This window comes from Macrobrachium rosenbergii, chromosome 2 (assembly GCF_040412425.1).
Source record: "Macrobrachium rosenbergii isolate ZJJX-2024 chromosome 2, ASM4041242v1, whole genome shotgun sequence".
Taxonomy (NCBI): domain Eukaryota; kingdom Metazoa; phylum Arthropoda; class Malacostraca; order Decapoda; family Palaemonidae; genus Macrobrachium; species Macrobrachium rosenbergii.
The window spans coordinates 91564739-91580843 of record NC_089742.1 but is presented as its reverse complement, the minus strand read 5'-3'; the positions used below and the strand labels follow the sequence as shown (position 1 = coordinate 91580843).

The window sequence follows — 16105 nt, the reverse complement described above, 5'->3', positions numbered from 1 at the left end:
TATTGGAAGGAGTCCGACAAAGTCTTGGGACTTCCGATCCCAAGATTCTTTCAGGAAGAACTGAAGAGGTCTGAGGTGAAGCCTTCCCAGAGAAACGAACTGTTCCAGCGAGGAAATGGTCCCAGCAGACTCATCCATTCCTCGCCGAACAACTGTCTTTCTCTAGAAAGTCTGTCACCTTTTTTAGGCAGCGTTCCCTTCTTTCCAGGGAGGGAAACGCTAGAAAACCCGAGAATCCATCAGAATCCCCAGGTAGACAATTTCCTGCTGAGGAATCATCTGAGACTTCTCGAGGTTTACAAGAAGTCCAAGTGACTGGACCAGGTTTAAAGTGATCGAGAAAGGTCCTCCAGACAACGGTTCTTCGAACTGGACCGGATCAGCCAATCGTCGAGATACAAGGAAATCCTCACCCTCTCCAAGTGCAACCAGTGAGCTACATTCCTGAAATGGTCGTGAACACTTGGGGGCTGTGGAAAGTCCAAAGCACAGAGCCCTGAACTGAAAAACTTCTGCCTGAACCATGAACCTCAGGAACTTCCTGGAGGAGGGATGGATGGGAACGTGGAAGTAAGCATCCTGAAGGTCCAGGGACACCATCCAATCTCCTTGGACGAAGAGCGACAGAACTGAAGAGGTCGTCTCCATCTTGAACTTCTTCTTGATCACGAAGAGTTCAGGAGCTCACATCCAAGACCGGTCTCCACCCTCCCGAGGATTTTGGCACAAGAAAAAGCCGGTTGTAAAACCCCGGGGAATGGAGATCTTGAACCGTTCTATGGCAGACTTTTCTAGCATTTGTTCCACTGCTAGAAGAAGGGCCTGCCTCCGACAGGATCCTTGTATCTGGCCGATAACTCCTCGGAGTTGATGTCAAGGGAGGTTTTCCCTGAAGGGAATAAGGTAGCCCTTCTCAAAACAGAGAGGGACCAGTCGTCCGCCCCTTCTGTGCCCAGGCTTCGGCGAACTTGTAGAAGTCTGGCACCTACTGGAGTCTGGAGGACTTGATTTTCACTTGGACTTCCTGGAAGGGAGTCCTGAAGGCCTGGATCTTCTCTCAGGTCTTTTACGCCTCCTGGAGGATCTAGACCTGGATCCTCGAAAGGGCTCCTGAAAGGGGGCCTTCTCCTTCTTAGCAAAAGGAACAGCAGGTCTGATCCTCTTCGATGACTGAGCCAGCAGATCCTGAGAAGCTTTTCTGACAAAGAACGAGAAATCTCCTTCACAAATTTTGGAAAAGATGGGGAGAAAGAGGAGCGTACAAGAGGGAAGATTCTGGGAAGAGAGACACCGATTTGGTGAGAAAGAGCTGAATACTGACCTCTTCTTAAGCAGGCCAGTGCCCGAACAAGGCAGCGATCTCCATCGAGCCGTCCCTCACAGCTTTGTCCAAACAAGACAAAACACTGCTGAGGTCCTCCATACTGACTGAATCCTCTTCAAGACTCCTGTTGGCTAAAGCTCCAAGAGACCAGTCCATAAAGTTGAAAACTTCCAGCACACGGAAAAGGCCCTTGAGGAAATGGTCCATTTCACAAAGTCCCAAGAAGCCTTGGCCGAATTAAGAGAGAGTCTTCTGGAAGAATCCACCAGATTAGAAAAATCTGAGCCAGCAGAAGAGGGGAGAGCTAACCCCATTGGCTCCTTGGTCTCATACCACATTCCTGCTCTTCCCAAAAAGCCTCAAAGGAGGGCAAGGAGAAGACAGTCTTGCCTGCATCCTTCTTAGAAGAGAGCCACTCTCCGAAACCTTTAAGGCTTTCTTCATGGAGATCGTAGGGCGATCTTAACAAAAGAGGAAGATTTGAAGCCTTGGTGCTCGAGAGCAAAGAACCAGGAGAAGGAGGAGAAGCAGGCTTGAGGGAATCTCCATACTCCTGAATTAGAAGAGCTGTCAACCTCTTGTAATCAGAAATTGTGATATCCTTAGGGGATTCTGTCCTCTGATAACTTCCAGGCCAGAAGGAGGGAGGCAACGTCTAGAAGTAGAAGGGCATTTGTCAGAAGAAGAGCGCCTAGAAGGAGAGGAGCCTTTGTCCACTGGAGAACGATGATCCGGAGAGAAGCGCCTGCAAATGACTGGCGCCTGACAGGAGAAGGCGCTGAACGGAAGAGGAGCCCTTGCTGGGAGAGGGGCGCCTAACAGACGAGAAGGGTCCTGGAGAGGAACCACTGGCGAAGAACGAGCCTTCCAGACTGTGGAGAAAGTATCTCCAACAGGAGAAGACGCGATTGGCGAGGGAGCGGTGTCTGCCTGGAGGAGGGAGAGCGCTCCGAAGAAGGAGAAGCCTGGAGAGAAGCGCCTGGAAGGAGAGGCGCCTACCAGAGAAGAGCGCCTGGAAGAGGAGCGCCTGCTGGAGAGGAGCGCCTGCGCCTGGACGGAGAGAGCGCCTGCAGAGGAGAGGAGCGCCTACCAGAAGGAGAGCCTGGAAGGAGAGGAGCGCCTGCTGCTGGAGGGGCGCTTAACAGGAGAAGAACGCTTCACAAAGACGACTTGCTAGGAGAAGAAAATCTCTTGAGGACTTGATCAAGAGAGGCATCCTTCCGACGAGAGGAGCTTTGATAAAGAGCCAGCAAGAGCAGCGAGTTGAGCCTGGAGGCCTACCAGGATCTGCTTGGTGGACTCCTGAACACCAGAAGAAGAGGAGGAGGGGATCTACGAGTTCTCTTCTTGACAACAGGAGAACCTTCAGGGAAGCGCTCAGGGCTAGAGTCCAAAAGCTCTCCTCTAGGAGCCTTCCAAGTCCTCTTCAAAGGGCGCGACTCCTCAGCCGAACTCCAACCACGTTTAGGAGAAGAAGAAGCAGAAGACGAGAAACACTTCTTCAAGATCCCTTTTCTACGGCGATCTAAGGCAGCCTGGGACGCGTCAACAGGCGCTGCCGAAGGGACGCCTGACCGTTGGGAGCGCTCTTCATCCCCCTTGCGGCTGTCGACATTCCTCCTCCACTGGGTCTGGGAGTTTGGAAGAGGTCTAGGCCTAGGAGCGATGCGGAGCCGGTCAGACGCCCCCTCCACTACACTGGGGACACTACACAAATCACTATCACTTCTCACTTTCTTTTCCTCCATAGCTCGCATCTGCAACTGCATCTTGCGGATCGTAGCCTTCATAGCAGCCATCTCCGACGACGAATCCACAGGTTCGACGAAGGGTGAAGGAGCTGAAACAACTGGAGTGACAGGAGAATCTGGAAGAGTGTTAGGTTCTAAATCTACCTCCTGAAAGAGACCTACTAGCGCTTCTGGAAGAAGCCTTCCTAACTCTGTCCTTCTCCAACTTGCTACATAAGAGTTTAAACCTTCCATTCCAGATCAGTGAGATTCTCACATTCAACACACGTGTTCTCAAAGAACAATCATTCTCCCTACACCTCGAACATACAGTGTGAGGATCTACCGAAGCTTTCGGTAGTCTCACCTTACAATCAGACCTCACACACACACGAAACACAGGTGCAACACTCTGATCAGACATTCTTAAGAAAATACCAAAGCCGAAATCAAAAAAGTCCACAAAAGCGTATGCCAAACCAAAGATCCAATACGTCACCAAAGGTCAGTCCAAAATAATCCTCAGCAAGCGAAAAATGAAAATCAAAGCAGAAGGAACCAACAACAGATGTTGCCGGAACCAGCGACAGAGAAAATCTGATTAGAAAACGGGGAATGGTTCCTATTCCCGCCACCCAGCGGCGGGTATGGTAGATCACCTGACCTACCTGTCGCGTGTGCCGCGAAATTTGAATTTCTGTCGGAACGCCGGAGACTATAGCTAAGTATATATCTGACGGGTAAGTTGCATGTACAAAACAACAGTTTCTCATTCGTTGTTTGCATTTTACAAATTTAGGCAAATAACGTTACTATACTGTTACCATTCTGTTTACTTTTTAACTAGAAGATGGGATAAAAATGGAGGAAAAGAAGTAGGTCTATTGTAATTTTTCACTGCCTGATTGTCAACTGCCTGAGCCGGTGTTAAATTTACAAATATTTTATAAATATTGTCACTAATCAGTTTTAATTGCTTACCCCATTGCCAAACTGGATTATCAAATCCACTAAAAATAAAGTAAAATATTTTATCAGTTAAAGTGCATTTAAAAAATACAGTAACTTGGGTGAAACATTTTTGTTTGTGAATGGGTCATTTTCAATAATGTGTAAATATGTTCCATAGAGAAATCCACTAATCAGTGAGCCTGTGAATCGTGAGAATGAGAGAGAGGATTTTACTGACAGTAAAATACATACATTAAAATGTAATTAAGATTGAGACTTGCAGATAAGTATACAAATTCATAATACTGGTTCGGTAACAACTGTAACATTTAACACTTAACGGTAAAGGTGATATCATTCAACAAACCACATAAAGAACAGTAGTTAAACAACTGATTGTCCTTGGGTTGACAAATATGACAACTTAAACAAAACAATCAAAAACTGTCCTGACTGCTGTGTTTTGAAATAAATTTTAATCGGGTGACAAAACTCACCAAAAATCTTCCTGACCAGCAAATTTAAGAACAAGGCATGCCAAAGATGCTCTGTGTTGACTCAAAGAATTCGGCAGAAACGTAATGACATAAATGCAAAGTAGTTCCTAATACTCTTTTGGTAAGAGAGAAATCACCTGGTACATTTAAACTGTGAACTAACAAATAATTGAATTTTTTAATTTGAGCTGCAAGAAAACTCTAAACAAGCAATTACTGTACTGTACTGGGTAAGTTACTTATATAAAAACCACTGCAAATGTTCCTCCACCACTACCACTGCTCCCTTCTGGAGCATGACACTCACCTCTGCTCTGAGGGCCTTCCCCTTCATTGATTTGGTTCTGTACAACGGGAAAGGAATTAGTTCCAGTGACGGGGTTTCGTCGATCCAAATGGGATCCTGTACTCCATCCTGAGGACCATGACCATCCACTCATCTGCCCTGAAAAAGGTCTCATCCACCACTCTTGAAAAGGTCCCCTGGACTCAGGAAGTCCTTGGGAAAGGTATTTGAGTCCTGGTAATGCCCCTCTTGGAAAAGTCCTGTTACTCCTATATGGTTGAGAGCACTCGGCAGACCAAAATGTCTGGCCTCTGTTCTCCCCTCTTTGAAAGGGAGGGCTGTCTTGAAAATGGGCTTTGTAAAATTTCTGGGGGTTGAGGTGCCTGCCTGGAATGTGAAAAGTCTGTTAACAAGGCCCTTGGAAAAGCCCTGACTTTGGTGACAATGCCTGGGAGAATAAGTTTCCCCTGGAGTCCTCCCCTTTAAATTTCTATGTCTTTCTGCACTATCACTAGCAGGAAGTAGTACAGTTCAGTGGGTGATGGGGCTGTTCAACAAAGTGTGAAAGCTGAGCACTCTTGAAAAGTTGTTGGTACACCACTGATGGGAATGACTTCCTCCTCTTAAGGACTGTGTTTGCTCACAAAAATCTGCAAAAACAAGATAGGGGAAAAAAATGCCTTGAACTATGGGGTTACCAGGCTCAAAAAAACTGGCCTCCAACAAACCTGCTGGCAACACCTCTTTCATCTCTTGAAAAACACTAACATAAAAGTTCTAGCAAAATTGCCTGAAACCTTTGTAAACATAAACTGATTGTTTGCCTGAAACTACAAAAAAACTCCCACCTTAAAAACCCTGAAACTGTTGCCCAACTTGAAGACACATGTCCAATGTCTGAAAACAGCAGATGGGAAACCCTTCAAAGGTATACATTGCTTGCCTAGGCAAAGACTCCAAGTTACTTTCTGACTGGGCTGCAAAAAGAGTCCTCCAGGCCAGCAAAAAGTGCATGAACTTTGGCAAACAAAGACCCTAACAAGGGGGATCAAAAGCCTGAATGATTGCATGACCTCTGAAGCTTAATACTACAAAAGAAACCATGCCCCAGGAAGGAGGAACTGATGACAAATGATAGACTGAAACTAAAAAGCCCTGATGCCAAAAAGGGTGGCGAAACAAAAACAAAAAGATCCTGAAACTACAAAAACAAAAAAATAAAACCTTAAACCAAACAACAATACAAAAACCCTGAACTACAAAAAAAAAAACTAACTGCTTCCATGAAGGACGCCACTACACTGGCTGCCAATGCTGTAGGGATGACCTCTCCACCTGGGTGACACCTCAGCATGACCTGGGGCAGAGAAAATGGGGCAGCAAAGAGAGATTTGACTAGAAAAATAAAAACCCCATTCCCAAGCATTCCAATCAGGCTGTTGTATAACTTCTCTGTACCTGCAAATACCTCTTCCAGATGGATGGGCTGTGACTCCTGCGGTCCCAAGTGCTCCTCCTTGAGGGGGTCCTCTCCCACCGACCGTTGAGTCCCCTCGACAACCTATTCCATCCCCACAAATGACTGTCTCCACAATCTGCTGCATCTCGCAGAGTGGCTCCTCCTTCTATGGGACTTCTTTGACTGCCTCCTCCTGGAGAAGGACACCCTTTTGTGGTGATGTTTCACCCCGATGTTGCTGTCCGCCAAGGAGGAGCAGGCTGCTGAGAAAAAGATGTGGATTGTGATGATAAGGCAGAACGTGACTATTTCGCTCAGCACTTCCTGTGAGAGCAAGGGAGTTCTCTTGTTTTACATTCCAACTATCCTCTCTCTCCCTCTCTTCACCCTCTGGTAGTTAGAAGTGGGGGAGCAGGTGGGGATCTGAAGAGCTTCTTCAGCCTAGCACAGTTCCCCTCCAAGTCCTTACTCACTGATGCAGGGGGTTCAGTGCTTGACTCTTTCCTCTCGCTGGTTGGTCGGGCACGAGGAAAGGGGGGAAATGAGAGAGGTCACTTGGTTCACCATGCTGGATTCCAAAACCTTCTTCCATGATGGAAAGCACTTCCTTCATTATTTCTGTCATCATCCCTTCCTTGAAGAGAGCTGGAGAAGGTTCCCCCATCATTCTTGACACTACTGAAGGGGGGTGAGGGGAAAGGAGAATGGACAGAGGAAGGGGAGAAACGGCTGAGGGTGGCAGGAAGCACTCTCCCTTCTGCTTTATATGATGACTGTAAAGGCTTTAAACAATGAGTCTCTTGCACATGCTTTCCCATGATAGGAAATACAGAATGAATGTGGGTCTACCACCACTGGTGACATGAACTCATTGCACAGCTTATCCTTTCTTGAACAACAACGAAATCTGGGCTTCACTTCTGTGGTAGCCACACGTAGTACACACATGGTGAACAAAGAAAACAATGCACACACACCAAGCCCTGCTAAAAACACTCTGGAATTACACATAAGGCTACTCTGGGGATCAGTACCGTAAGAGAAAGGCTTTGTATGAGCACAGAACCCGGTTTAACACACACGATGAAAAACACACTAAGAATGTCATCACAATGCATATCCTGACAGGCAGAAACAACTGTTTGCTAGAGCAGCTGAGAACACAATGGCTGCTGCAGTTTTTTTAGTCAGTACCAACCTAAGTGCGAGATGCAATGGAATGCACTCCATTTACGTAAATGAAGGTTTGTAACTCTGTAGGAACAAATGTTAAACATAATGAGTAATCTTACATCAAAAGCTCCTTGAAATTCTACTCAGAATACTAAAAACAACTACTGTATGGGTAACGTACCTTAAATCTGGCTGAACTCTATATAAAACATGAAAATCTGCCCTGAGCTTATCTCCATCCTTCATGTACAAGCCAACCCGTGCACGAACATTGTTTTCATGTGAGCAGCAGCTCTTTTCAACAATACCACCAGCAGAACCTTCTGAAGATGCTGAGCCTTCTGATCTATCATCTGCAGTCATCTTTGCATTCAAGGATCTGGGAAAAGCCACTTTTCCATTCAATATACACTACTGCTCAAGTGTTCATGTCTGCAATACAAATATACAGTAAATATTTGTAATGTTACACGCTTAAGTTTTCTCAAACAATTTCTATTTCACATATAGCCAGTTGGAAACATTCCCTAACAAATGCCTTTTTGTTCAACAGAGGTTCACAGCCAGACAACTGATAAAACCAACCCATTCCAGACTTTTAAAAAGTCAATGTGAGTGCACTAACAGGTTACGTCTTATTTATCTGATGTGCCAATATTGCTTGAATACCCCAAACTACATGGTTATTACAGTTTACAAGTGAGAACTAAGAGAAACAGCATACTTTGTAAGGAAATAACAAGAATATGTCAAAAATGCATACAAAAGTTATATTACTTTTAAGTCACACAGTAATTTGAACCTTCCTGAGTTTGTGCTGGAGTTTTATATTTTTGTTTGTAATCAGCAACTTGAATTCACTCAAGTCTGTTAGCAAAAAACATCAAAGCTAAAAAGTAGCCTATGTGGAGTTTGCATGGCAAGGATGAAAAACACATCATGAAATTCTCTGCCTGGCTGGAAGTGCCAGACAGCATGTGACAATATTTTGCAAAGGCTAAAAGACAATTACATTATCTATCCCATGCACGAAGAAATACAGTAATGGAATGGAAAAAGATTCAGTGGAGTCCTGACCTTAAGGAAGTAATGGATTACTCAATTATAAAAATCAGGTAAGATGATTTTAATTATTGACAATACAGTAATGGGAAATGCCACTAAAAGGACCAATTCCATGAGTACAGTAAACAATTAATTCAAAGACCAGTGGCAGAAACAAACACTGTTTTGAAGATTAAAAATGATATTTTAATGATAAAATAAAAAAATGTTTGTTCAACTGACCTGGCAGATATATATATAGCTGTATTCTCCGAAGGTCCGACAGAATTTCAAATTTCAAACACACGCAGTGGCCGGTCAGGTGGTTAGTACCCATTCCCGCCGCTGGGAGGCGGGTATCAGGAACCATTCCCATTTTCTATTCAGATTTTCTAACGCCACTGTCTCCTGAGGGGAGGAGGGGAGGGCAATATGAAATATATATCTGCCAGGTAAGTATGAACAAACTTTATTTTATCATTAAAATATCATTTTGTTCATGAGACTTACCTGCCAGATATATATATAGCTGAATACCACCTTTGGAGGGGGTAGAGACAGCCAAGAATTAGGGAAAAACCAATTATTGGTAAAATTATTTTGGTTCCTTATCTGATAGCGTAGCTGACTGAGTGGTTACTGTCACTCTAGTCTGCTTCTGCTTTACTAGAGACCCCAGCGAGGTAGTGACCTATATAGCTGGCGACTTCTAGATGATCTGTCAACGGGGCGTGACCACAATGTGACTAGATCATAGACAATACAAAGAGGACAAAAGAGCATTACTAACCACCTAACCAACACCTAAAGCGTTAGTTTGCAAAGGATTGGGAAGACTGCCTCCAGTAGTCGACCCAACAACCATAAAAACACAATTAAAAAAACAGGATAGGATCAGAGTTACCCCCTGTCCCCAAGGTTGCTGAAGCAGCAATGTATGGTCCCAGCGAAAAGCAATTTTCGTATGCTACCTAAACATCTTGCCAAGAGTGTGAGGCAAACACCGAATTGACTTCTCCAAAATGTGGCACTAAAAATGTCACTGAGTACCATATTTTTCTTGAACGCCATGGAGGTAGCAACTGCCCTCACCTCGTGAGCGTTAACTCTCAACAACTTGAAGTTGGAGTCGTCACAACTAGAGTGTGCCTCCTTGATGACGTTCCTAATGAAGAATGCCAGTGCATTCTTCGACATAGGTTTAACTGGTTGCCTCACAGAACACCATAAAACATCCAATGGACCACGAGTGTCCTGTGTTCTTTTAAGGTAGTACTTGAGAGCTCTAACTGGACATAGAACTCCCTCAGGTTCCTGTCCAATAAGGTCTGCTAAACCTTTAATTTCAAAGTGTCTAGGCCAAGGGTTAGAAGACCTATCATTCTTAGCCAAGAACTTAGGGCTTAAAGAATAGACAGCATTGTGTTCCTTGAAGCCCACATGACGGCTCGAACTTCTCTCACTCTCTTCGCCGCCAGAGGAATGCCGTTTTCGAGTAACATCCTTAAGAGATGCAGAGTGGAGAGGCTCAAAAGGACTAAACATCAAAAACTTGAGCATTACGTCCAAGTTCCAAGCAGGGGAATTAGCTGAGGAACCTGGACGTCTTGAAAAGAGCTCAAAGATCGTGGAGGTCCTTATTGTCAGACAAAGCTAATCCTCTGTGTCTGAATACAATCGAAAGCATGCTCCGATAACACTTGATAGTCGGAACTGCTATATCGAGTTTTTCTCTTAAGTAAAGGAGAAAATCCGCAACCTGGCTCACAGTGATAGAGGAAGAGGAAAAGCCCTTCTTTCTACACCAACCTTTGAAGGTTGCTCACTTCGCTAGATATATCCTTTAGATGAAGAACTTCTGGCTCTAGCGATGGCCCGTGCCACCTGGCCAGAAAACCCCTTCGCTCTGACCAAGTTTCGATAGTCTGAAAGCAGTCAGGTTCAGAGCGGGAGATTCAAAGATATCTCGTGAAGTGGGTTTGTATGAGCAGGTCTGCTCTCATAGGAAGGGTCCTCGGAACGTCTACCAACCAGAAGAGAAACTCCGAGAACCAGTGGTTGAAGGCCAAAACGTGGGGATGAGAGTCATCCTTGTCCCTTGAGAGGCCGCGAACTTGCGTATGACTTCTCCCAGAATTTAGAACGGGGGAAAGGCGTAAACATCTATTCCCGTCCAATCCCAGGAAGAGCAACTATCGCAACTGCCCCAGGGTCGAGTAGTACAGATGAGCTTTATAGAGGGAGCCTCGCTGTTCTTGAGGTCGTGAAAATATCCACAAGATGGCGACCCCAAAATTTCCAAACATCTTGGCAAACCTCCTGATGAAGATTCCATTCCTTCGGCAGGAGTAGATGGCGCCAACAGAGCAGGTCTGCTCGAACATTTTCGACCCCTGCAACAAAACTTGTGAGAATCGAAATGTTGCGAGCATAGGCTCAAAGAATAATCTCTCTTGCAAGGCTGAACAGGGAACAAGTAGTATTGTCCGAGTTTGCTAGAACTACACGATTGCAAACTTGGACCTCAAAGAATTGGCGAGCTAAAAGATAGCCGCCAAATCTTTGAAGTCGATGTGCCAGGACACCTGTTCCTCTCTCCAGGTTCCTAACACTTCCTCTCCCCTAGTGTTGCCCCCAACCTGTTGACGACCCGTCGGAAAACAACACTAGGTTGGGGTTCAGAAGCTTGAGGGAGATCCCTTTCTGCAATTCCAGGATCGAGCCACCACCCCAGATCCTCTTTATATAAGGAAGAATTCTCAATTCCTCTTCCAAGTCTTCCTTGCTTTGCCAGTTCTCCAACAAAAAGAACTGAAGAGGCCTGAGATGCAGACTCCCAGAAAACAAACTTCTCCAGCGAGGAAATGGTCCCCAGCAGACTCATTCCTTCCTTCACCTAGCATGTTTCCTTTTCCAAGAAGGCCGAGACTTTTCCGTTACATAGAAGTTGCCGTTCTTGCGACGGAGACACTATAAAAGCCGCTGAATAGATCTGAATTCCCAGACACAATGGACAGTGAGGGGATCAGCTGCGATTTTCTCCACAGACCAGAAGTCCCAGGGACTTCACGAGTTGCAGAGTCAACTGAAGGTCCTCCAGATACCTTCGCCCGACGACGCCGAATCAACCAGTCGTCCAAGTAGAGTGAGATCCTGACGTGCGACAGATGCAACTGCATCGCAACGTTTTCAGAGACGTGTAAACACCCTCGAGCAAAATGTGACGCCAACAGCATCTGGTGTTCCCAGGCGGTCAACCATCCAAGGACTGACCAGACCCAACGTTGCTTAACTTCGCTGATCGGAGAAGCGGTGTTTTCAACGTGGTATGGCCGGGGCTGTGCAGAGTCCAAAGCAGAGAGCCCTGAACTGGTAAGTCTAGTCCCCAAGACAACCTGAGATACTTCACCGAACGTGGATGAATTGGGGCGTGAAGATAAGTATCTTGAGATCCAAAGATACCATCCAATCCCCGGGATGAAGGGCTCCTAGTATTGACTGAGAGGTCTCCATCTTGAACTTTTCCTTCCGGACCAAATTGTTCAGCCTGTTGACGTCCAAGACGGGTCTCCAGCCTACTGGAAAGTTTTGGGACTAGAAACAATCTGTAGTAAAATCCCGGGAACACCGTGTCCAAGACCTGATCCACTGCTCTCCGCTCGAACATCTGTTCGAGCAGGTCAAACAATTTTCTGTTTGACAGGAAGGCAGTTGGGAAACAAAAACAAAAAAGAGGAGGAGACAGGAAGGGAATCAAGTAACCTCTCTAACAGTAGGAGGGACCAAACGTCTGCCCTCACTCTTTCCAGGCTTGTGCAAAATGAAGCCTGGTTGCAAAGGGAGTCTGGAGATGAAAGGAGTCACTTGCTACCTCTTGAAGTGACATTCCTTCGGGAAAAAACTCTCTCGTGGTGCGGGTCTCGTGTTGCTTCCCATGGAAGCCCCTTTGTTAGGCAAACATTTAGCTTTCGTTTACTTTTTGTATCATTGAGATCGGTGCAAGCGTTATGAAGGAGATGCAGTTTGAATGTCGATAACTTTAGTTTTGAGAAAAACGATATTTTTTGCTTCTCTGTGTATTTATTTGCTTGCCGTTACACAGTTTGATGTTTTTATGACATAATGAAAAGCCAAAAAATAGACCTGCAAAGTAATATAACTTCGCTAAATGAAGCTAAATGAAGCGAGTGTCAAAACACGGCTGAGGTTGGCCAGCGCGACGTCATACTTAGTCAAGCTCTGAGCTGCTACTGACTGACTGCCACTGACTGCCCTGCGGCATTCCTGTCTTTCGCTGATGCGTACTATGTCCACAGGGTTGCCATAGATCGCATTAGATATTATTCCATAGCTAAAAGGAAATTACCACCGATATACTGACAATATCATTACATTATATGAAAAATGTAATTTGACTATGATAGGTTACTGTTTTGTTTATAACTCCTAACTGTGGCGAACTTTTTAAATAAAACTTTCTGAGAAGATAGTCAGGATATGTATGATGCCATAAAAAATATCCCAGAAAATTTGATTTCGATTTTTTCAAAACGCCCCCTTAAGACAAAGACAACTGCGAAGGTGGAGAGAGAGGAGCCGAAGGTTGAAAAGTCTCAGGAAACAGATCCTAAGAAAAAAGCCAGAGTCTGATAATCAGAGGAAGAAGAAGACGAAAGAAGTTTCTCTTCATACAAAGGCTGTGACGAAAGAGGATGTTCTTCCGCAGCTGGCGGGTCTTGAGTGAGTGGTGAAAGTAGTTCCGATTCGATACGTGGCGTAAACTCCCGCGAACGAAGAAGTCGCTTAGTAAACATAAAAATGTGGAACGCTTCATGATTAGCGTGTCATCCTTGCGCAAGAGCATGCTAATCTTCTCTGTATCGTTCCAATTTAGTATATGTACTGCCGAAGCAAGTACTGGCTAAATTAAGAAGGACATCAGATGTTGAAGCGGGTAGTTGTGCGACATGATAAACAACTGGAGCGGTGTCAACACAAGACTTGAAGCTATCGGCGAAGCGAAAGCGCGGGCGCCATGGCGTGGACGCGCGAGAGGCCCGTGGCAAGTACTAGAAGAGAGTGAGTCAGCGTGGCGCAGCGTCGGATGGATAGCGCGCGCGAGCGCCAAGGTGAGGTGAAGCGTGAGAAGCGCACGAAGAGCAAGACGCGCTCCTGGCGCGAGACAAGAGAAAAGGCCAACACCTCAACTCGGGAAGACGAATAGGAAGCCACTAAACACTCTCTCTAGACGACAGACGCTCTGTATCGTTCCCGGCCGGGAGACGAAGGTGAAAGTCTGTACCTCTTAACAGGCAGATTCAGAATCTTGAAAGGTTCATGAGAGCATCCAGCTGTTGTTGCAAACCCAACAAAATCTTACGCGTTGGAGAAGCCACTCTCTCGGGAGAAGGGCTGAACCTGAGAGAAGGAAAGGGGGCGAGAGACGTATACTTCCTTCCACAGGGGAAGAAGCTCTAGCCCTTGCCTTAGCGACAGGGGGTCGAGTAGCGTGATCATTCGAAAACACTTTTTATTCTCTTCTGCAGAGGAATATCCACGCAACTTTCGGGAAGAGTACAAACGTCTAGAGGAAGAGGACGTGAAGCGCCCTCTCCTCTAAGCTTCTCTTAAGAGGGCGAGAGTCCAACCGAGAGCTCCAACCCCGAGGCGGGAGGACGTGTCGGAGGACGAGAAGCAATCCTTCAGGATGCGTGCCTGAGCACGATCCCTGGCAGCCTGGGTAGCGCCATCAGGACCTGCCGAAGGGACGCCAGATCGGTGGGAAGCCCCGTAACCCTCATGCGGCTTTCGACATGCCCCCTCCTGGTCCTGGGAGTTCGACAGAGGTCCAGGCCTAGAGGCATTATAGGGCCGATCTGACGCCCCTCCACAACACTAGGGGCACTAGCACTAACACTATGCGTTTGAATTGCATTCACTTTAGTTTCAAGAGCACGTTGACTCCACACGAGAGCCAGGGAATTACCTTCTGCAGCAACAAACTACAGGGTTAGTACTAAAATTTACTACAGGGTTACTAGTAGGAGAAAACCCTGACTGTCCATCTAAGGATGCACTCTAGAGGAAGATTCCTCAGCCTATCACGCTCCAATTTAAGCATATAGGCTTCATATTTCTTCCACTCACCCTCAGACAATCCCACACATTCATTACCGATTATCCATAGAGCATTGAACACCCTTACATATCATACATAAAGAGTGAGGAACTATCAAAGTCTTGATAGCCTCACCTTACATTCACCCAAGCTACAGACTCGATAGCTAGAGGTAAGACATCTTAATTATAAGAAAAGTCAAAAGCAAAATCAAAAACGGTCCACAAAGAGCGTATGCCAAGTCACAGATCCAGTCGAATACCAAAAACAACCAAAATACTTAAGTGACAACAAATTTTGAAATCCAAATGGCGGAGGAACTGACAACAGGTGTTGACAGTCCGGCGACAGAGAAAATCTGAATAGAAAATGGGAATGGTTCCTGATACCCGCCCCCAGCGGCGGGAATGGGTACTAACCACCTGACCGGCCATCACGCGTGTGCCGCGAAATTTGAAATTCTGTCGGACCTTCGGAGAATACAGCTATATATATATCTGGCAGGTAAGTCTCATGAACAAAATAAAATATACAAAATACGCTTTGAAAGTAAAATACAAAAGGTAATGCAAAAACAAAAATTACATTTTTATAACAACGTTTTATATATACTTACCCAGTAATTACAGAGCTGTTAGTTTTCCACGTAAGGCAGCCTAAATTCAAATTTCGCGGGTAGCGCTTCGACTGCTCAGTGTAGGTGCACAGTACCGTCTCCTAACGGCAACACCAGGAACGACTTAGCTAACCACCTCATTCTGTTTTATGCCTAATGTCCATCAGAGGGGAGGAGGGAGGGTTCTGATCATGTAATTACTGGGTAAGTATATATAAAACTTTATTTTATTATAAAAATGTCCTTTTTATATAAGTGACTTACCCAGTAATTACATAGCTGATTCCACATTGATAAAAGATGGGATCATGGACATATTCTACTCCAAAACATTAAGTCATGTAATGAATTTGAAATTGAATATTCTACTCCAAAACGTTAAGTCATGTAATGAATTTGAAATTGAAAAGTTGCTATAGTCGATTCACTTAACGTAGATTCTTGGGCCTACAAGACGTTTGTTTGGCGGCCTCTGATTGGCTGGTACTGAGAGGTATGCAGCTCGCTCACTGTTGCATTTTAACGTCTGTAGCTCAGAAAACTTGAAATATCTTTATATTTCTTCATTTATCTCATGTTTTACACAAGATAGGACAGTTTTGGCCATACCATAGAATTCGGTATTAATTGTACAACTAAATCATGATTTCCTGAAATCAGTAAGATAAAACACAAAGGAATTACAACAAGTAAAAGTGAAGAGAGAAGCATTTCATTCTTTATACCTGTTTTTACATATAGTCGGATTTTGCATCATTCATGCGATCAAGATAAAATAAAACTAGTGTTTTCATAAAACAAATTCACCTTGAATACGCTGGTGCTTTCAGATTTTAGATGCGTGTCATATGTGAAGAGAAAATGAAGAATATGTCTTATTATGTTGCATCCGTTCTTGACTCAGTTT

At 45.1% G+C, this 16105-nt stretch overlaps 1 protein-coding gene, 1 non-coding gene and 1 pseudogene across 2 annotated transcripts in view; all 3 read right to left on the bottom strand.

Annotated features, from left to right (window-relative positions):
• The window catches only part of hiw (highwire), a 1788684-nt gene that overhangs the window by 1750313 nt on the left and 22266 nt on the right, over positions 1 to 16105 (bottom strand). Inside the window, 1 exon segment of the mRNA XM_067112237.1 lies at positions 7602 to 7852. Within this exon segment, the coding sequence (XP_066968338.1) occupies positions 7602 to 7783 (182 nt within the window). The 5' untranslated portion in view covers positions 7784 to 7852.
• On the bottom strand, positions 11689 to 11803 carry LOC136850128 (5S ribosomal RNA; annotated as a pseudogene).
• On the bottom strand, positions 13279 to 13382 carry LOC136850175 (U6 spliceosomal RNA). Its single transcript, XR_010856569.1, has one exon. It is a non-coding gene; the product is annotated as a U6 spliceosomal RNA (small nuclear RNA).